General features: G+C 41.5%; 1 protein-coding gene and 1 non-coding gene across 2 annotated transcripts; both read left to right on the forward strand.

Moving 5' to 3' along the window:
* The first annotated feature begins 1,354 nt into the window (after positions 1 to 1,354).
* Positions 1,355 to 3,114, forward strand: LOC139750041 (uncharacterized). Its single transcript, XM_071664379.1, has 2 exons — positions 1,355 to 1,864; positions 2,169 to 3,114. Exons 1-2 carry the CDS (start codon positions 1,355 to 1,357, stop codon positions 2,766 to 2,768), a joined length of 1,110 nt encoding a protein of 369 aa, XP_071520480.1. The 3' UTR covers positions 2,769 to 3,114.
* A 1,636-nt stretch (positions 3,115 to 4,750) lies between these two features.
* Positions 4,751 to 4,823, forward strand: TRNAV-AAC (transfer RNA valine (anticodon AAC)). The gene has a single exon. It is a non-coding gene; the product is annotated as a tRNA-Val (tRNA).
* The last annotated feature ends 17,463 nt before the right edge of the window (positions 4,824 to 22,286 follow it).

Consider the following 22,286-nt stretch of genomic DNA (forward strand, 5'->3'; position numbering starts at 1 on the left):
AACACAAGATGAAGACGATAACAGAAATACAGGCCATCATTTGTCCATATGTAATTGTCACAACATCTCAGTTCTCCGTGAATATCAAGTATTCCAGAATTACGAAAATGACGAAGTTCTCAATTCATGTATTTCTTTTTCGCCTAGTAAAAACTGAATTCGTCATCGGTTGTACGCAAAGGATATAATTTAGGCAGTTCCTACAGCTAGGTACTTCTTCCGTCAGACACGATCACATCTAAACGTGGAAAACGAGTTCTCACTCACTCTCTCTCTCTCTCTCTCTCTCTCTCTCTCTCTCTCTCTCTCTCTCTCTCTCTCTCTCTCTCTCTCTCTCTCTCTCTCCTCAACCTTGAGCCAGTCTGCATGACCCTCTACTAACCCCTTTCAAACGATTCACCTATAAAAGGTGGGAGATTCGTCTTCTCATCATCACATCGCTGACCGCTCCTGCAGAAGAAGAAGCGAACAGCTACTGATCGTGAGACACTGAAGCAGAAGAAATCTATCGGAGACGTCTCAGATATGGCCAGTACAGCCCGCATGATCCTCGGCGCTTGGTAAGAGCAGATATAGGTGTTACCGAACTCCTCCTGCTCGAGGTTACACCACGAGTGGAAAGTCACCCTTGATGAGGCTATATCACAGGGCGTACAGAGTTGGCAAGGGGGTTAGGATACCTTACCTATCGCACGGATGGACCTGGGTTCAATCTTCGGGGTATATTGGTAAAATGGTTTACATCTGATATCATGTTTACAATACATGGTTGATATATATATATATATATATATATATATATATATATATATATATATATATATATATATATATATATATATATATATATATATATATATATATATATTTGATAGCATCTTCCAGCGTTAGCGAGGTAAAGCCAGGGACAGACTAGGAAAGGCAACGTTCGCTCACTTCCATTCTCTAGTTGTCATATGCAATGCACCGAGACCACAGCCCTCTGTCAACAACCAGGCTCCCCAGGTCTTTCCATGGTTTTCCACAACAGCTTCACTCCCACTGGTTCAATCCAATGTCAATCCCTCTACCCCTGTATACCACATCTTTCCATTCCACTCCATCCCGTGCACGCCTTTCACCCTGAGTGCTATGTGGCTTAAGTCACTTAGTTTACAGTGATCCTTGATCAGTGTGTCCTGTCTGACTGCAGTATCTAATTGACTACGTCAGTGAGACCTTTTGGAGAAATGAAATAGATTTTCTTTTTTGTACTTATTATACGAATATCTGCTTTTTTATTCTATTTGTGTCTACTTTTGTCTGTAAATGAAGATAATGAAATACTTCATTATTAGCTATCTTTACGGTGAAAATGACCGAATTAAGGGTTCAATTATCTGAGGTGAGACGACCCTTTTCTCTGCCACTCACTTCCATCCTCTCCTTAGTCGTCGTCGGTGTCGCCAGCGCTGACTACTACAAGGACCTCCAGGCTCCAGCCTCCAACCGGCTAACTTTCCCTGGCTTCGACGATCGAGCTCCCGGCAGTCGTGATGGAAGCAGGGGATTTAACGGTGACGGAGGTGCTAATGGAAGATTCCCTGCCACTGGTCCTACAGGTGCTACTCCTTCAGGTAGTCCTGCCGGAGTTGGTGCACTGGTAGGCAGCGGCAGTAGCATTAATGAACGATTTGGATCTGGGGGCTACGGTTACGGAGGTGGTGTGATAGATCCCATCACTGCTCTGCGGGAAGCTCTCGGCGGTGTTGGTGTGCCTGGGGAGGACTATCCCATCCTGTCCTTCATCCCATTCACCGGTTTCTCATGCGAGGGTCGTCTTCCTGGATACTACGCTGACACTAGCAGAGAGGCTGGCTGCCAGGTGAGGCTTTGTACTGACTTTTAGAATAGCGTATCAGTGGACACTTGCCCTGTTCTCTAGTCTGGTTATTGTCAGACGTGTCTGAACTGCTTACCTAAAGCTAGTGTTGTTTCCTATTGAATGCCGTTCAATTTGGCACCGGACACACCTGTTTCGTGATTAATCTCAGCTAAATGTCCTAATGGGAAGCAAAGATTAATGTTCTTTTTATGAAAACTTGTGTCAGTATGAAAAAATTTTATGTTGAATCTAAACAACTGTGCAAGATCTTATATCTATATCTGATATGGTTTTCTTTTCGAAGGTGTTTCACATTTGCCAGCTCGGAGGGAGGATGGACTCCTTCCTCTGCCCCAACGGCACCGTCTTCAACCAGCAGTACTTCGTGTGTGACTGGTGGTACAACTTCGACTGTTCCACCGCTGAGGGATTCTACGAACTCAACGCTGAACTCGGTCGAGTTGAAGAGGCTAGAGGCAGTAATAGATTCTTTAATGGCAATGGTTTTGGCTCAGCATCCACCATCCATGGATCCATCATTGGAAGTAATGCCCTTGAAAGAACTCCTTCAACACAGTATGGAGTTCCAGGTCGCGGAAATGGCAACAGGATTGCAAGCAGTGGAAATCAAAACCGGGGACTCGTCAGCGGTAGGAGGAACGCTTTTGGTGGCGAGACAATTGGCGCACCATCAGCCCAGCAGGTCTCCTTCTCAGCCCTCAGCGGTGTTCCCTCGCGTGCTAGTCGAGTCTCAACCACTAAGGATGGTGATTTTGGAGCCAGCAGCATCCAGGACGTTTTACTGAGCAACGGTAACAGAGGGAATGGAAATGGAGGCAGGAATGGTGGCTCCGATTCCAGTATCCGGGCCCCATCTGGCCTTTACCAGACTCCAAATGAATAAACATCATATGCTGCAGATTATCATAAACTCAGACGTTCATAAGTAATGCAAATTCTATAGTTCTATAAGAATTCTTCGCCATACTTTACTAATATAGAATAAGTGATGTATTTTTTTATCATATGTTTTCCATGGAAAGTTCAAATATGGTTAGGGATTTCAGAAGAGAAAAGTGAAAAAAAAATCTTTTAAGCTGATATATAGGATCCTACATTTGTTATCAGGTGATAATTGTATTAGTACTTATTTTATAAAGTAATGTATCTGGTGATTATAGGGCCAATAATATGAGGTCATTGTCTCTGGCATTTCAGGATAAGCAAAAATATAATCCAGGTGAAGCAAATACGTTTTTTGAATATTTTCCTGTGTTCTGTCATTATCTATGCAATAACCATTTTTCAGAATGTGGGGAAAATGTTGCTTATGTTACTTTCAGCAAACAAATAAGTAAGGTGAAACGTATTTGATTTTCAGTTGATTTGATGAGCTTAAGGCAAAGAGAGACAAAAGACAGACCATGAGAAATTACTTGTTCAGTCTACTTTAGATTTTTTTCTATTAGGAAGGTATATCTTCCGTTTATCGATACCACAAAATCTGGATCATACGTCAAAAACATAATTCCAGGTTATTCATTAATGATATAAGCTTATGGTCCTCTCATTTGTCAGGGTCATTAAGGTCGTCAAGGTTAAGTTATAACACTAACCGGAAAAATCTTTAGCACCTCTTTCAAATGTTCAAGAAAACTTTAAAACACCATATACTGGACTGTGTCCACCTCATAGATATTTCCCTCTTAACATATACGGTGTAAATAATGAGAGTTATGACCCACTTATTACATCATATATCTATTTCTCGAGCTCTTTATAGAAAAACTATGAATAACGCGTCTTAAATGTTAAAGAAAATGTACTAGATACCCCCTCCTCTCCTAATAATTTCATTTTCTTTGATTAACAGATTCTATTTAGGATAGGCTTCTCCATTTGACTGTAGCAACCAACGATATATTGTCTAGGTATGGTATGGCTTGGCTTTATTTGGCAAATTACATATACAGTGTACATATAGAAGTATTTCACTGAGTTTGCCATATGATGTATACGCAAATACTCTGTTGTAATATGGTCCTCATAGCACATTCAAAATGACTGATGGTATACAAAGTCAAGATCAACTATAAGATTGTGAAAATACAAACAAATTAAATACAAAATAGAACAATTTCGTCTTGACTGAAAACTATTTCCAAAAGAACTTACCACAGTCACAACACCTTCGTAGAGGAATTAACTGTTAGTTACGAACACATGAAGATGAATAGCACCAAACATTTCATAACAACGATTTTACTTGTTTCTAAAAAAAACTTTATTTAGTTTAACATTGTTTGACTGACGATGGAAGATCATTCCATGAAACTATATCGGTATAAGCAAAAGAACTCTGACCAAAACTTCCAACTCTAGGTGCAACACATACTAAATCATTAGCTCTTGTTTCATGTTTGTGATGATTATGAACCATTTTAACGTTACGTCTTAAAGTGCCCAAGAATAATGATGGTTCATAATCAACACAAGTATGGAATAACAGCTAATTTATCTATGCAGTACCTAAGGTAATTGTTTTAAGTAATTCGTTTATGCATACCATTAAAGTGTTATGGAAGGCTCTTCCCCTATAAATCAATACAAAAAAAAGCAAAATCGTTTTTATAGAGTAAGGTAAATGTTCATGATCTTAATACATATTCAACTGTTTCTTGATCGCTAGTGACCGTCCCCTGCTCTTCAATTATACTTTTTAGTGCTATCAAGATAGATAACTGGAACAAGAAAGATAATCCATTCCTTATTTGACTTAGGAATATGACAGTACATTTACCTAGAGTCAGTTAACCCACAAAAGACATATGTGGAAGGACAACTCTGCTCAAGACATAGCCACAAGCACAAACTTTATCATAACATGTGCTCATGGTGTAGTGGTTATCACATCTGTCTAACACACAGAAGGTCCCAGGTTCGATCCCTGGTGAGCACAGTGGTTTTATGGGCCTCCGTGATGTAGTGGTTATGGTTACTGACCACTTAGTCAGCACAGGCCAGTCTGGGTTTGGGCCGTCATTGATTTAAGCCATAGGCATTGCAATCGACCCACACCCAACTCAAGTTGCTCATCCTTCCCTGGCGGTAGTAGATAAATGGTTGCAGGACAATAATGTATCTACAATAAACCATGTTATCATGGTGGAGGGTCGGTTGGGGGGGTTAGGGGGTGGAGGAGGTGAACGGAAAGTTTTATTGTGAAAATGTATTTCAAATTCCAATCTACTGTATCTTACGATCTATTAGATACAGAGGACAACGTGGTACAGCGTCTGTAATAGAAAGCCTTCAACGATTCAGAGTACAGCATCTGAAGGAAGGAATGGCCCTGAGAAAACCGACAGTAATGAAAGAAAACAAGTAAGTCATTCAGCTGAGGAGATCTAGTGGGACTTGGCAACGTTCAAACAATGTTCTGTTAACTCAGTTCAGTTTCGCTGCCATCACTGGTAAACACAGTCAATGTGCCTTTAGCCTCATGCTGTGAGCGACAGTACAAAAAGGATTACAGAGTTCTTTTATATGGTAAACAAACTCCATATCAGAGGAAACAATGGAGTTTTAGCACACTGATAACTGCTTTATTACATTATTACTATTGCATGGAATGATTGCCCTGAGACCATTTATTCAGGCAACAGTTTGTCAATGTAACGAAACGAGATTAACATAAAAAAGAAAAGAACAACTCCACCGAGATGAAATAAGATGAGAGCATGGATACAGAGCATTTCATATGCAGTAACACGGATGAACCAGTTCTGTTAGCAGGTGCTCGGCATGGCTGGGTACAGATTCATCACACAATGCACCACTGCTTTTGTTCATCCCAACTCGCCTGAACAGACAATCTCTTGAAGAATTATAAGATATCATAACCCATCATACGAAGAGAAAGAACATTTCATAACACTACAACATTCGCATATGACTGGTGTATGACACACTGGTGTATTGAGAGCCTATAACATGCCATGAGCATCCTCAATATTGTGGAAAAAGTCGAAAATTGATTTAAGCTAGAGCGTTTCCCGGACTCCGAGGTTCGCTTCGTGTCACAAAGCCAAGGCTTCGTAGGATTCAGGAGGTGCATGACTGCCACCCATCGGGATCAAAGAACCCACAAATATATACCTACAGTCACTCCAGACGTAGCAGCCCAGAGAATCTACTGAAGATATACCGAAGTCGTGACTACACTGGGACCTTCGTCAGCTAGTTCTAAGAACTTAAGATTCCGTCACTAATCTCACCTTCTCTTCTGTGAACTGTGGTTGCCGGGGCCATCACTGTTTACTGGTGCTCTGCTGCATAACTTCACCATCGCTTCTCCTGGAGGAGGCGGGGTGGAGCAGGATCTCCGGAATGTGCGATTGCCTTTATCACATTTTCCGCAACACCAACACACGATGATTACTGCCAGGAGCGAGAGAGTTCCTTCAGGTTCATGAATCATAGTATATGTAGAAAATGAGCTTTATATATGTGTGTGTGTGTGTGTATGTGTGTGTGTATGTGTGTGTGTGTGTGTGTGTATGTGTATGTGTGTGTGTGTGCGTGTGTATGTGTGTGTGTGTGTGTGTGTGTGTGTGTGTGTGTGTGTGTGTGTGTGTGTGTGTGTGTGTGTGTATGTGTGTGTGTGTGTGTGTGTGTGTGTGTGTGTGTGTGTGTGTGTGTGTGCGTGTGTGTGTGTGTGTGTGTGTGTATGTGTATGTGTGTGTGTGTATGTGTGTGTGTGTGTGTGTGTTGTGTGTGTGTGTGTGTGTGTGTGTGTGTGTGTGTGTATGTGTGTGTGTGTGTGTGTGTATGTGTGTGTGTGTGTGTGTGTGTGTGTGTGTGTGTGTGTGTGTGTATGTGTGTGTGTGTGTGTGTGTCACTGGAGCTGATCATAGAACTGTTTTCTAGACTTAGCATTTAACAATCTGTCTTATGCAGACAGTAGAACATAACGACCCACCATCACTACTACGAACACCTGTACACAGAGGTGTATCGTGTGACATATTCAAGTTTTTGATAACTACTTCGAGTTTTGATTCTTTGTGACTACATATATGATGTGTTTTCCAGTACAACTTACAGAGAAAGGCAGGTGGTCAGTCAGTAAACAGCTGTGTACTCTGTTACGTGAATAACTTACAACAGTTCGGGCAATCTGGTCGAATCAGTTTCTTAATCGCCTAACTGCCTTTCTTAGTAGTAAGTAATCACCCCCAACGACATTGACCATCTAATGTTGAACATCATGTTACTCTGTGCTGGCCAGTAGCTCTCCAGACAGATGAGTAAGAGATGAACAGATATAGAAAAATTATTGTGTTTCTTGCACATCAGATGAAGGGAGCAGAAAATGATGCAGAGATTAAGTTGACTTATAGAGTTATCATGATTTTTAAAGCTTCATGGTTTGTATGTAGAGCACAAGGATCTAGATTTTCACAAGGAGATGTTACAAAAAGGGTACGGTAAATTAACGACTGTTGTGGGTACCTTACAATGGAGTACCCAGAGAGACGAGTGTGACCCCAGCCGGCGGCCGTGACATCCTGCCATTACTCCCCTCCATCCCACCCTTCACGTCCTCCCCCATGCCTTCGTTCCTCCCTCTTCCCTCATCGCTCACCTGGTGTATTCCCGTTCCCAACATTTTCCTTTCCACTTCACGCCAAGCGTGTCTCTCTCTCTCCCTCTCTCTTCCCTAACTTCCCTCTCTCACGACACTGTGAGCCTTCACTTCCTTCCGCCTCAACTTCTCTCTCCTCTAATCTTCTTCCTATGTTTTCTTTTCATTACAGCCCTATTTCATCGTCTCCCTCCCTCCTTGATCTCTATTCCTCCTCACCCTCTTCCTACTTCATCGTCCTGCGTAACGTTCCTCCTTGACTACCCGCACACCTCACTCTCCTCATCCCACTTAACCATTAACCCTCATGCCCCAACGCGTCGCTGCCACACCTTCCCAACACCACCGCCTTCCTCACCTCCCGACCTCCTCACTCCCTTACAACCTCTTATCCTCCTCCCCCGCCACACCAGTCACATATAAGCTATTGCTTTGGTTTTGCCAGTGACTTGATAAAGCTCGACATAGTGAAACGTAGTCATTTATATAGAGGCTTTTCCTCCTCATGTACTGTTATACAAATGTGTCTATACTTGGTAACCTATAAATCTGATATGAAGCCTATGATCCCTTAGTAATCAATATGACGCGCCCGAAATACGACAACTAGGAACTTCGAAACCGGAGGGCGGTCGAACCTCAAGGGTTCAGAATCTCGCCGAAGCAGTTCAAGGCTTCAGACTCATTGCACAGCTGTCGCCCGCTGCCGTACGAGCATGAGTGAACATGGATGTGTTTGATTAGGAGTTGTCTTATATGAGCTTATATACCTAAAGCACTTATGTTTTCTTCTTATGCGTTTCCGTTATAAGACACCAGCGCTGGATTGGTAGCTTAGCTTCACCTGACCTGAACATATCAGAAAGCTTCGAGCCGGTGCATCGAGTCACCGCCCACTGTGTCGCTGAATAGGCAAACGATCGTTACGCGCTCCCACCCGCGAACTATAGCCACAAATATAAGCCTAACCCAACGATGGTAATGAATATACATAAGACAAATACCAGCAATTACAAGTTTAAGAAGACATCCTTTGAATTATAACAGAAATTGAGACGCGTGGCATTACCTTTGTACTTGTCAACAATGAGAGTCAAACAACTGGCCACAAACACCCCAGGACCAGCATATCACCACGGAGCAACACCGTCAGTCCTGCCCAGACCTCTGGCCTCTTAGGAGGCAAGACGTGGGACATACTGTATACACTGTAGTACACAGCTGGTGTGAGGGTAGAAGTTTTATAAGTAACGACACTCGAGTGAAGGGGAATGTGGATAATAATACGATCATGTTATCACCTCGGATTCCCGCGTAAGACTCGTTCATTCAGTGTTCCGCCTCTCGTGTAAATACGCTGTTAGAAAATTATAGTGCAAGTGATTTTGGACGAAAAACAAACAAACAGATGAAGTAAGGTTACCAGGGAAAATTCATAAAACGTTTCAGGTAATAGATGAATATACCCCGTGTAGAAAGATCCAGTGACTGAGTATATGAACTCACTTGACAGGTTTCTGAAATGACCTACGTAGGACTCGGTTTAAGCTACGAGTGATCGTTTGTACCTTGAAAATGGTATCTACGTCGTAGCTGGTTACGGTTACTCATCTACCTGACTGGAAAATGATGGAATCGTGTGTTTTTATAGTGAAAATAAAGACCAGAGCATAGCTAGTTTTAATAGTGATATCAATGTGATTTATGAACAATATGGTGGATTTATAGCAATACAGTGAAAGGAATGGTGAAAAATATGGTGCCTATGTTGCCAATATAGTGATGATGATGAGGATGGTGAAAACAATGAAACATAAAGAAATTGCTTAACAATGTGATGGAAATATACTGTATAATGAAGAAGCTTGTGTATAATTATGAAAGTTTTATAACACCTAATGAATAGTGAAAAGTATAGCCGAAATATTTTTACGTGAAAATATTAGGAAATAATACTTTTAGATTACGCAAAATATAGTGATTATAGTGGATTATGGATACATTTTAAATAAGTGATGATAAAAGACTTGAGTGCATTACAGCAATCAAAGATATAAACAGTTTGTGAATATAATTCTTTTAGATCACGCAAAATATAGTAATTATAGTGGATTGTGGATACTATTCAAATAAGTGATGATAAAAGACTTGAGTGAATTACAGCAATCAGAAATATAAACAGTTCGTGAATATAATGCGATACTTGAAAATTTTTTTGTGAAAGTTATCAATTTCGTGACAGCCTCGTCACTCATGACTGACGGCTGTCACAACCCTACCTACACCTGCTGGGCAACGGAAGGTAAGTACCATAGTCGCCACCCTACCTACACCTGCTGGGCAGCGGAAGGTAAGTACCATAACTACTTATTATATACGTTACTTGTTTCTTAGGTATGTTTCAACTGGTTAGGCTGCCAGGCATCGGACGGTAAGTACCATAATTACGTATTATTTATCTATTTATTGATTACTCGTTTGTTGTTCATTTTTCAACTAGTTTCATGTTATACACCGAATGCTGATTGGCAATCCTATGTTTCTGGTGATCATAGATTATATTAGAAAAGATTTGTTAGATAGAAGTTATCATTCTGGAGGATTTAGGTTCCGAACCTAAAGTGAGAGGGAGGAGGAGGAGGAGGGAAAAAAAACAAAAGAACATCAGAGGACAAACCTCGAGGAATTTTATTAGAACAAGAGGGAAACCCGGATTTGTGGTTGGCTCGGGTGGTGCCACCCTAAGAGCGTTGTCCTGTAGTAGGACTTTGGGGCGAGGATTCCCTGCAACGCCATCGACGCGCTTTCAAAAGGGGGGTTTTTGAGATGGCTGGTGTTGTAGACTGTACAGCGCCGGGTACTGCCTGGCTTACTTCCTACCTACCCTGAGTCTCTATAGCGGAAGCTCTGCCAATATTTGTGAGGAAGTTGCGATCGGATTTTGGTTCGGTCTAGAGTTGGGAGGGAGGGAGAGGAGGACTTGAGTGTACCTCTGGTGTCGTGGTCGTTGTCTGATCATCGGGAGGAGGTCCTTTGATTCAGTTTTATCTCTCTATGCATCTATCTCTTGACGGTATATCGCATGAAGGTGTTGACTGCTTAAGTAGGTGTCTTAAAGATATGAAAGTAGGAAGTAAAGCTGTCTAAAGAAATTGCAAGAAACGCTAATAATGAGAAGACTTGAGGTTATGCGTTTTTTCAGAGTGAAAATAAACTTTTTTTTTCTTATATATTCGGCCAATATCTCATTCGTAAAGTCGAAGAAAATCAAACAGGGTAGAATTTTGAAGCAAGAAGGAGACATATAAGTTGTCACGTCTTTGTTTGTCTAAGGTCATTTTCCAGTTGCTGGTGTGTTATTCAAAACTGATTTTTACGTTAATCAACACAGTGAGAATTGAATCAAATATCAGTCATTTGTCAATGACGTCATTGTGTATGTGGGTATCTCGCGTGTGGTAATGAGTTTAATTCACGAGATAAAAACATTAAATCAATCCCCATAGAAAAGGTCTTATGAAGTTATAATATAAGATATAAAATGGATATCTGAAGTTATGATGTAAGATATAAAATGGATATCTGAAGTTATGATGTAAGATATAAAATGGATATCTGAAGTTATAATGTAAGATATAAAATGGATATCTGAAGTTATAATGTAAGATATAAAATGGATATCTGAAGTTATAATGTAAGATATAAAATGGATATCTGAAGTTATAATGTAAGATATAAAATGGATATCTGAAGTTATAATGTAAGATATAAAATGGATATCTGAAGTTATAATGTAAGATATAAAATGGATATCTGAAGTTATAATGTAAGATATAAAATGGATATCTGAAGTTATAATGTAAGATATAAAATGGATATCTGAAGTTATAATGTAAGATATAAAATGGATATCTGAAGTTATAATGTAAGATATAAAATGGATATCTGAAGTTATAATGTAAGATATAAAATGGATATCTGAAGTTATAATGTAAGATATTAAATGGATATCTGAAGTTATAATGTAAGATATTAAATGGATATCTGAAGTTATAATGTAAGATATTAAATGGATATGTGAAGTTATAATGTAAGATATTAAATGGATATGTGAAGTTATAATGTAAGATATTAAATGGATATGTGAAGTTATAATGTAAGATATTAAATGGATATAAGAAGTTATAATGTAAGAAGATATGAAATGGATATCTGGCAGACCTCTTGCTCACATAGCTTATAACCACTCCAGCAAAACACTGGCATATGGGTGTTGGCTACACTTCTGGGCTGCCTTCCTGTCAAGATACTTCATATTGTACCTCTAGGTATCAGACTAGAAAAAAAGAATAATCGAATTTGTGTATGTGTTTGTGTGTTGCGGGAGTTGATAACGTGGCAGTTTAAGGTACAGTTCGGGAGGGCTTGGAGTATGAATGAACATCGTGAAGAGTACGTGGTGGTATGTATAGAAAATGGACTGGTTATTGGGAAAACCTGGTTTGTAAAAGAAAGACATGCATAAGTGTACCTGTGTGTGTGTGTGTGTGTGTGTGTGTGTGTGTGTTTAGGTTAGATGGTGACAGAGTATTATTGGATGATTACGTACTAATGAATATTCGCGCGCGCAAAAAGAAAAAAAAAAAGATTTAGCGAGCGTTCTTGCTGCTTTTATTAGAGTGGCATGACTGAGAGAGGGGCAGGGAAACACGTCAAACAACAACAACAATAACAACAATGCTTTATAGGATATACAATGAAGTAACAGGGGGAAGTGGGCTACTGGGGGTGCAGGAGTATGGTGAGAAGGAGGTATGTAAAGTAGGTCGAGTAATACGAGGCAGGCTTGGCTGGGGTCCTGTGATGCTGGTGATGGTAGGAGGCGTCACATGAAGCAGGAGCACGTGGGAAAAGTGCGTGGCTGCCGAGTCAACGTGGAGCTCCTGTAGAAGGAGGTGGGTGTGGCAAGTATCGTGGCTCCTGGAGTGTGCGGCGGATGTTGATTAGTGACTGGGAAGCAGAAGGCCCCTGAAGAGGCGCTAGGGCGCGGGCGTGTTACAGCTGCTGTTCGTGACGGGCGGAGGCGATGTCCCACGCGATTCCTGCCGAAGGTGCACGTCGGAGATGAGGCACCACAGTGAAACCTACCAGGAAGATGAAATGTCTGGAATTACTTTGGGACATCTACTGACGGAGGCGCCCTTTAGGGCGGCTTGAGTCTGTAGTCACCGCCAAGACTTCATGTACCAGAGTGGTAAACTTGTCGTCCAGTGGTGAGTCAGCTGCCTGACCGACTAGCTGCGGTGTTAGCTGGGTATCTATGAGGCGGTGAGATCAGTCTGTGAGGGGTGTAGCAATTCCCAAAGGGAATTAGAGACGTTGAAGCCGAATGTCGCAAGCTATTGACCCTCCTCCTGGTGGTGGACTTGAGATTAGATCCGTAAGAGCGGCTCTTCTTATGGAAAGGGTCAGGTCGTCTATATCACAGCGGCAGCTTTTGATCTGCTACCGCCGACATCGAGTGTGGGTGTCGGGGAGTAATACTCCTGGACAGATGTGTAGGATGGGCCACTAAACACATTTTTCAAGGATTATTAGGTAAGGTGAGGTCACAGGTTGTCACCTGCTAACCAGTCAAGGTGTCGTCATTAAGGTTGTACTCTGGAGTGACAGAGTCGCTACTGAGGAAACCTTGAGAGTGCATGAGCCGTGTGGTGCGGTTGGTGTGAAGTGCACGTGGTGGTATAATCATGTCTTAACTCCAGAAGAAGGTGTTTTAAAGACTTTTCGGGTGGTAGTTATACTTTGACCCTAACGATCTTAAAGAACCTGGCAGTTGTTAGGCGTAAAGACCAAACTACCAACCATCCACTAAGTAGTTCCCCTTTTACACACTGTATCGTTTGTTTATTGACGCCTTGTTTGCTCTCAGCTGTTGCCTTCCCACAGCATTGGTAAGAACTGTTACATCTACAACCTGTAATGGATTTTTTTTTTTTTTTTTTTTTTTTTATACTTTGTCGCTGTCTCCCGCGTCTGCGAGGTAGCGCAAGGAAACAGACGAAAGAAATGGCCCAACCCCCCCCCCCCATACACATGTACATACACATGTCCACACACGTGTATACATACCTACACAGCTTTCCATGGTCCACCCCAGACGCCTCACATGCCTTGATTCACTCCACTGACAGCACGTCAACCCCTGTATACCACATCGCTCCAATTCACTCTATTCCTTGCCCTCCTTACACCCTCCTGCATGTTCAGGCCCCGATCACACAAAATCTTTTTCACTCCATCTTTCCACCTCCAATTTGGTCTCCCTCTTCTCCTCGTTCCCTCCACCTCCGACACATATATCCTCTTGGTCAATCTTTCCTCACTCATTCTCTCCATGTGCCCAAACCATTTCAAAACACCCTCTTCTGCTCTCTCAACCACGCTCTTTTTATTTCCACACATCTCTCTTACCCTTACGTTACTTACTCGATCAAACCACCTCACACCACACATTGTCCTCAAACATCTCATTTCCAGCACATCCATCCTCCTGCGCACAACTCTATCCATAGCCCACGCCTCGCAACCATACAACATTGTTGGAACCACTATTCCTTCAAACATACCCATTTTTGCTTTCCGAGATAATGTTCTCGACTTCCACACATTTTTCAAGGCTCCCAAAATTTTCGCCCCCTCCCCCACCCTATGATCCACTTCCGCTTCCATGGTTCCATCCGCTGACAGATCCACTCCCAGATATCTAAAACACTTCACTTCCTCCAGTTTTTCTCCATTCAAACTTACCTCCCAATTGACTTGACCCTCAACCCTACTGTACCTAATAACCTTGCTCTTATTCACATTTACTCTTAACTTTCTTCTTCCACACACTTTACCAAACTCAGTCACCAGCTTCTGCAGTTTCTCACATGAATCAGCCACCAGCGCTGTATCATCAGCGAACAACAACTGACTCACTTCCCAGGCTCTCTCATCCCCAACAGACTTCATACTTGCCCCTCTTTCCAGGACTCTTGCATTCACCTCCCTAACAACCCCATCCATAAACAAATTAAACAACCATGGAGACATCACACACCCCTGCCGCAAACCTACATTCACTGAGAACCAATCACTTTCCTCTCTTCCTACACGTACACATGCCTTACATCCTCGATAAAAACTTTTCACTGCTTCTAACAACTTGCCTCCCACACCATATATTCTTAATACCTTCCACAGAGCATCTCTATCAACTCTATCATATGCCTTCTCCAGATCCATAAATGCTACATACAAATCCATTTGCTTTTCTAAGTATTTCTCACATACATTCTTCAAAGCAAACACCTGATCCACACATCCTCTACCACTTCTGAAACCGCACTGCTCTTCCCCAATCTGATGCTCTGTACATGCCTTCACCCTCTCAATCAATACCCTCCCATATAATTTACCAGGAATACTCAACAAACTTATACCTCTGTAATTTGAGCACTCACTCTTATCCCCTTTGCCTTTGTACAATGGCACTATGCACGCATTCCGCCAATCCTCAGGCACCTCACCATGAGTCATACATACATTAAATAACCTTACCAACCAGTCAACAATACAGTCACCCCCTTTTTTAATAAATTCCACTGCAATACCATCCAAACCTGCTGCCTTGCCGGCTTTCATCTTCCGCAAAGCTTTTACTACCTCTTCTCTGTTTACCAAATCATTTTCCCTAACCCTCTCACTTTGCACACCACCTCGACCACAACACCCTATATCTGCCACTCTGTCATCAGACACATTCAACAAACCTTCAAAATACTCATTCCATCTCCTTCTCACATCACCACTACTTGTTATCACCTCCCCATTTACGCCCTTCACTGAAGTTCCCATTTGCTCCCTTGTCTTACGCACCCTATTTACCTCCTTCCAGAACATCTTTTTATTCTCCCTAAAATTTACTGATAGTCTCTCACCCCAACTCTCATTTGCCCTTTTTTTCACCTCTTGCACCTTTCTCTTGACCTCCTGTCTCTTTCTTTTATACTTCTCCCACTCAATTGCATTTTTTCCCTGCAAAAATCGTCCAAATGCCTCTCTCTTCTCTTTCACTAATACTCTTACTTCTTCATCCCACCACTCACTACCCTTTCTAAACAGCCCACCTCCCACTCTTCTCATGCCACAAGCATCTTTTGCGCAATCCATCACTGATTCCCTAAATACATCCCATTCCTCCCCCACTCCCCTTACTTCCATTGTTCTCACCTTTTTCCATTCTGTACACAGTCTCTCCTGGTACTTCCCCACACAGGTCTCCTTCCCAAGCTCACTTATTCTCACCACCTTCTTCACCCCAACATTCACTCCTCTTTTCTGAAAACCCATACTAATCTTCACCTTAGCCTCCACAAGATAATGATCAGACAACCCTCCAGTTGCACCTCTCAGCACATTAACATCCAAAAGTCTCTCTTTCGCACGCCTGTCAATTAACACGTAATCCAATAACGCTCTCTGGCCATCTCTCCTACTTACATAAGTATACTTATGTATATCTCGCTTTTTAAACCAGGTATTCCCAATCATCAGTCCTTTTTCAGCACATAAATCTACAAGCTCTTCACCATTTCCATTTACAACACTGAACACCCCATGCATACCAATTATTCCCTCAACTGCCACATTACTCACCTTTGCATTCAAATCACCCATCACTATAACCCGGTCTCGTGCATCAAAACCGCTAACACACTCATTCAGCTGCTCCCAAAACACTTGCCTCTCATGATCTTTCTTCTCATGCCCAGGTGCATATGCACCAATAATCACCCACCTCTCTCCATCAACTTTCAATTTTACCCATATTAATCGAGAATTTACTTTCTTACATTCTATCACATACTCCCACAACTCCTGTTTAAGGAGTATTGCTACTCCTTCCCTTGCTCTTGTCCTCTCACTAACCCCTGACTTCACTCCCCAGACATTTCCAAACCACTCTTCCCCTTTACCCTTGAGCTTCGTTTCACTCAGAGCCAAAACATCCAGGTTCCTTTCCTCAAACATACTACCTATCTCTCCTTTTTTCACATCTTGGTTACATCCACACACATTTAGGCACCCCACTCTGAGCCTTCGAGGAGGATGATCACTCCCCGCGTGACTCCTTCTTCTGTTTCCCATTTTAGAAAGTTAATACAAGGAGGGGAGGATTTCCGGCCCCCCGCTCCCGTCCCCTCTAGTCGCTTTCTACGACACGCGAGGAATACGTGGGAAGTATTCTTTCACCCCTATCCCCAGGGATAATATACATATATATATACATATACACACACACACACATACACACACATACGCACATACCCACACACACACACACATACATATATATACATATGAAAAATGTAAGAAACAATTTAGAAACAAACTTTTAGCTTGAAATGAATGAAAAAAAATGAATGTCACATAATGGTTCAACCTCTGGCTATGGAAAAGGAAATGTACAATTTATTCACACAAACGTAAATAGCAGTTCTCATCAATTTCACCACTGTATCAATAAGCTTCAATGTCTAAGCTACATTTTTCTCCAACTTCACTATTTTCTTGTCAAAAACACCATGCATGAAAACTATCACTCCAGTAACACAACTATAAACATTTACTTCCCCTTTAAAAGTTCTGGGGAAGTCTGTCTCGATACACTGCGGCGAGGCGACGCGACGCTGACACAATCACTGTCACAATATCACTTCTGCCTCCTCAAGTCAATCTCTCAGCCACAGTGCAGGCCTTCATCGTTGAAATCGGTCTTGCCTTCAGACGTCTTATCGATGTCTCTCATGGTAACTCCAGCGGACGCGTCCAGCACCACCCACTCTGCACATGGCGTAGCCCTGTCGTCCTGGAGTATGTGGGTATGACGCTTCTGTTTACAGCGTCGACATCATCATCTACCTGGTCTACATATCTTGGAGGTCGTGGTCCCTCGGTGTATGGTGGTGGCCTATATATATATATATATATATATATATATAGGGCCATTCTTTCGCCTGTTTCCTTGCACTACCTCGTTGCTATAAACCACAGAGGCACCAGACGGAGGGAGGTAAGTCCCAGCTGGTGTGTGTGTGTGAGGCTGGGTGTGGATATAGATGAAAATAGCTTCCGCGCCAATGATGAGATACGAGTATATATCTGTATGATCGTGTTGGTGATAGAAAATCAAAATTCATCAGCGTGTTGGTGATAGAAAATCAAAATCTATCAGTCCATCTAAAGAGACATCTACACTGGAGGGACACCTATACAGTGGCAGCGCATGTAGTTTTGATTCTAATATGGTGTTAAAAATGTATTGGTTGGTGGATGTCGCGTGATGCTGATAGCCTTAATGTCTGGTGTAACAATACCTCGATGTATGCCAACGTTAGGCGAAGTGTACTAGGATAACACAGTGTACGCCAGTCACAGTGCCCGAGCTGGATTGATACATAAGGTAAAGGATTGTGGCCAAAGAATAAATATAATTTCCCCATAGCCTTCTCGCCAGATTGGATCCCCAGACATCGACAAACATCTTGTTCTTGGTTGAATCAAGACCCATTTGACTTGTTTCCTGGTTGTTCTATTATTCTTATATGTTCTTTCGATTCATAGGAAAAAAAATGAGTAAAGAGCACGATGAATGTCGATGTTAGGTAACCGATAGGATGAGAGAGCTATGAAGAAATGTAATCTTATTTTCTATTGCCAACGACTAATGTAATTTCATATTAAATTTCGATGTACCAGCTCACGTGAACACAACTAAGACAATTTGGTTGGCACGGACTGTGTTGCTCAAGTATCTTTCGGGTAAATTTGACGACAATCGGCATATTTCTGGTTTTTCCATTCCATTAATAGACCCTGGCACTTGATATACCTAAGCCTTTATACATTACATATATATAGCCAATTATCTTTCCATGTGCACTTCTTGCTTTATCATTTTTAAACACTTTACTTACCTCTGACATAACTGACGAATGTCTACACAAGGGTGTATCTAGAGGAAATTATTGAGCGAGCCACGGCTGTCTCTGACTCAGAAGACAGTCGCCACTGGACAGTGAAAGAGAAATCACTTTAATCTAATTCAACCTCAAGTTGTAGGGTGGTTAGGGAGAATATTGTCCATGAATGCTCTCTCAACACATTGTCCTGTGAGGCGACTGTTAATCAACTAGGCCACCAGGTACACATTGGCCCCTGACAGAGGCAGACACTCTGGTGGGTCGCCATGAGAGCATATATACCATGAGAGGGAAGTGGGGGTTGAGGTGTTTCCATGTGGGCAGGATATCTCCCTTAAATAATCTCTTGCACAAGAGACGCCGTTGCTTCGGTGTCTACACAACAATAAGTTACTCCTGAGCTTACGTTTTCGATGGCTTTCCTATAAGAGAAAACAAATATCAGTTCGGTTGTTTGTGGTAAACTAAATTAAAGATGAATATTTGACTAAGCTGTTGACAGTGGAGGTGGTAGAATGGCAAGGAAGTCCAGCATTGATTAAAACGAAACCTGTCCGAAATATAAAGGGGAATGAGAATGATGGCTACTTACCCTAATTTACAGGGAAGACTGTCTCAGTTTCTGCTTGATTAAGATGATAAAGGTTATACAGATGAGGCTCATTACATATGCTAGGTTCCATTTTTCTTCAGTGGCATTACTGTCTGGGAATACCTTTTTTTTTTTCTTTTTTAAACAGTGAAGAGTGTTGCACTAGTGTTGCCTCGTCTCGTAATCTTGTATATATGCACCTTGTTTTTACTTCTATGTAAGTACACACACACACACACACACACACACACACACACACACCATAACCTATGTGTGATACGGGTTGCGTGTTACGGGGAGAGAGTTTTACACTCGTGTTGCCCCGTCTCTTAACCATGCGTATATATATATATATATATATATATATATATATATATATATATATATATATATATATATATATATATATATATATATACCCTGTCTTTCCTATGAACACGCACACACACACACTTATGCCAGGTACCCATCTTATGGTTCAACCTCCAAGGATGAGGAGCTGGGTGGACTGTGGACCGGCTTCTACGAACAGGATTCGAACCTGTTGTGGAAGTTTGATCCCAAGCGGCCCGTGCATGTGTCACCTGTGTGTGTGTGTGTGTGTGTGTGTGTGTGTGTGTGTGTTTGTGTAGTGATCAAAAGAATGTTAAGCTTATCAGCATCATGCTATCATCATTACGTTTTATCATAACTTAAGGGGAAAATATATATTACCTTTCATTTCTTGGTTTACATGAGCTTCTGTCTAACCATACTTGTGTATTCTGTTCAGAGAAGTCTGTAAAAATATCTATCTATCTACCTATAACCTATGTATCTATCTGTAAGTCTACTGGGATATGAATATCTACTTCCCCTCCTAACTTCCCTTTTTTTTCTTAATAGATCTTTAGCCTTAAGCCTCCATCAGACGTAATACCTGTCATGCCATTTCACCAGGTGTCCATGTTTGTTCTTGTACCCTACACATCACTGCAGTCGGTCGGCCACATACTTCCACCATGGTCATGAAGAGCAACGTTTTATTATCAGCTGCTTGACTTTACCATGAGCTCTTACGTGTGCTGTACAACGACAGATTAACGTGCTGACGCTGGTCTGTCGCTGCGAATTGTGTCTTCGTCATAAGGACTAGTGGCTTATATATATATATTTTTTATCTCTAAACGTTCAGTACAAAAAAATGTCTTAATTCATTTTCTTTTTTCCAATACGTAAAGGTTAAAACTGTTGCTTCATACTTTTTTTTGCACGACTTTAAGTGCAGAAAACTTCGTTTTATGCTTTTTTTTGAAGGTGTTTAGTACAAATACGCTCTCGATCTATGTTTTTCTCACACATTAAGTTCAGGATACGCTTTCTTATTATGCATAATATTGGTCTTACAATGTTTCGTGCAGAATCCTCTTACATTTTGCTTATCGTGTAATGTTCAGTGCAAAAATGCTCTTTTCTTTATTTCTTTTTCTCGCATTGTTCAACGTCGAATGCTTTCCCGATTATGATCAACTCGTTACATCGTCGGCAAAACCAGGGATCAAACAGGCTCCTTGTATTGATCAGTACTGGTGATGGTCGACGTAACGTCTACACAGGCGTCCCTCGCAGTGCTGTATGTAGGGCAGGAGGTCTCCTGGGAAAAGGCACGTATGGCAATTTCGTGCATGGCGGACTTGACTATATAGGAATGGAGAGATGCGCTCCTGACACACCTACAGACATTTTACTTTTCACTCACGTCACGGAAGATTTGTGTACCCCCAATCTTTTTTTTTTTGGGATGGTTTGTATGCAAATCTGTATTGTCTTTGTGCAGATCATTCATTTACGTTTTGCTCTTAAAGACATGCTTGACGAAGCATAGAGAAAAGAAGTTTTGGGATACAGGATGAAAGGGTATCTTAATTGTTATATATGTAAATGTAATAAATGTAAATGTATGACCTGTAAAATATTTACAAGTATCGCCAGCCTAACCACTGACCCTAATCCCCGAAAACGGCCTTGCCACAACCATGACACCATCACCTCCCTTTCCTCCATCACCGTCCTCACTCCATCACCAACCCCGCCTCACCAACACTCCCTCCTCCATCACGAACCGCCACCTACGACTCCCACCCCACATACCAAATTCGTCACCACTCCTACCCCCATTTTCTATCAGATGACAGATGTATCCTGTATGGTGCAGGGTTGACTGAAGTGTGAACATGATTTACTGGAGATGTATTGTATGTGTCTCCTCTATATACCCCCTGGTGACTGGGGTCGTCAGTGTACAGCTGCTACTTGCTAATTTAGGGAGGAATATTTGGTAATTTCGAAAATGGTTATCGTGTACATCGATGGATGACCGGAGCTACAAACAAGGCTTTTAGATCCTATAAGAATCGAGTGCGTTCCACATCGTTGCTCCTGTCGAAGTCCAGGATATGTTTATAGTCTGTGTCTACAGTGTCTCTTTATTTTCTCTCAATATATGTATGTACATATATATATATATATACATATATATATATATATATATATATATATATATATATATATATATATATATATATATTTTTTTTTTTTTTTTTCTTTCATACTATTCGCCATTTCCCGCGTTAGCAAGGTAGCGTTAAGAACAGAGGACTGGGCCTTTGAGGGAATATCCTCACCTGGCCCCTTTCTCTGCTCCGTCTTTTGGAAAATATAAAAAAAAAAGAGAGAGGGGAGGATTTCCAGCCCCCCGCTCCCTCCGCTTTTAGTCGCCTTCTACGACACGCAGGGAATACGTGGGAAGTATTCTTTCTCCCCTATCCCCAGGGGTAATATATATATATATATATATATATATATATATATATATATATATATATATATATATATATATGCTGTTTCCCCTGAGCAATTGGTATCTAAAGTCACTAATGTTGTTCTTCGGCGTTTTCAAATGTAGGGGTATTTTTCCTCTTGTACAGAACAGTAGTGCATTATCTTGTGCCTTCTGTAGCCTTCGCATGTTGAATATGGAGGTGAAGGGAATGGCTGCTGGGGAGTTGATCATTAGGAAAAGGATCACAGCCTTTAACATTTGTAATCGTTGTCTCCACAAGAGGTGTCAGAATCTGTTCAGGATACTCGGGCTTGTTTTACCTTGTGCAGTTC

The sequence above is a fragment of the Panulirus ornatus genome, chromosome 9, assembly GCF_036320965.1.
Source record: "Panulirus ornatus isolate Po-2019 chromosome 9, ASM3632096v1, whole genome shotgun sequence".
NCBI lineage: Eukaryota > Metazoa > Arthropoda > Malacostraca > Decapoda > Palinuridae > Panulirus > Panulirus ornatus.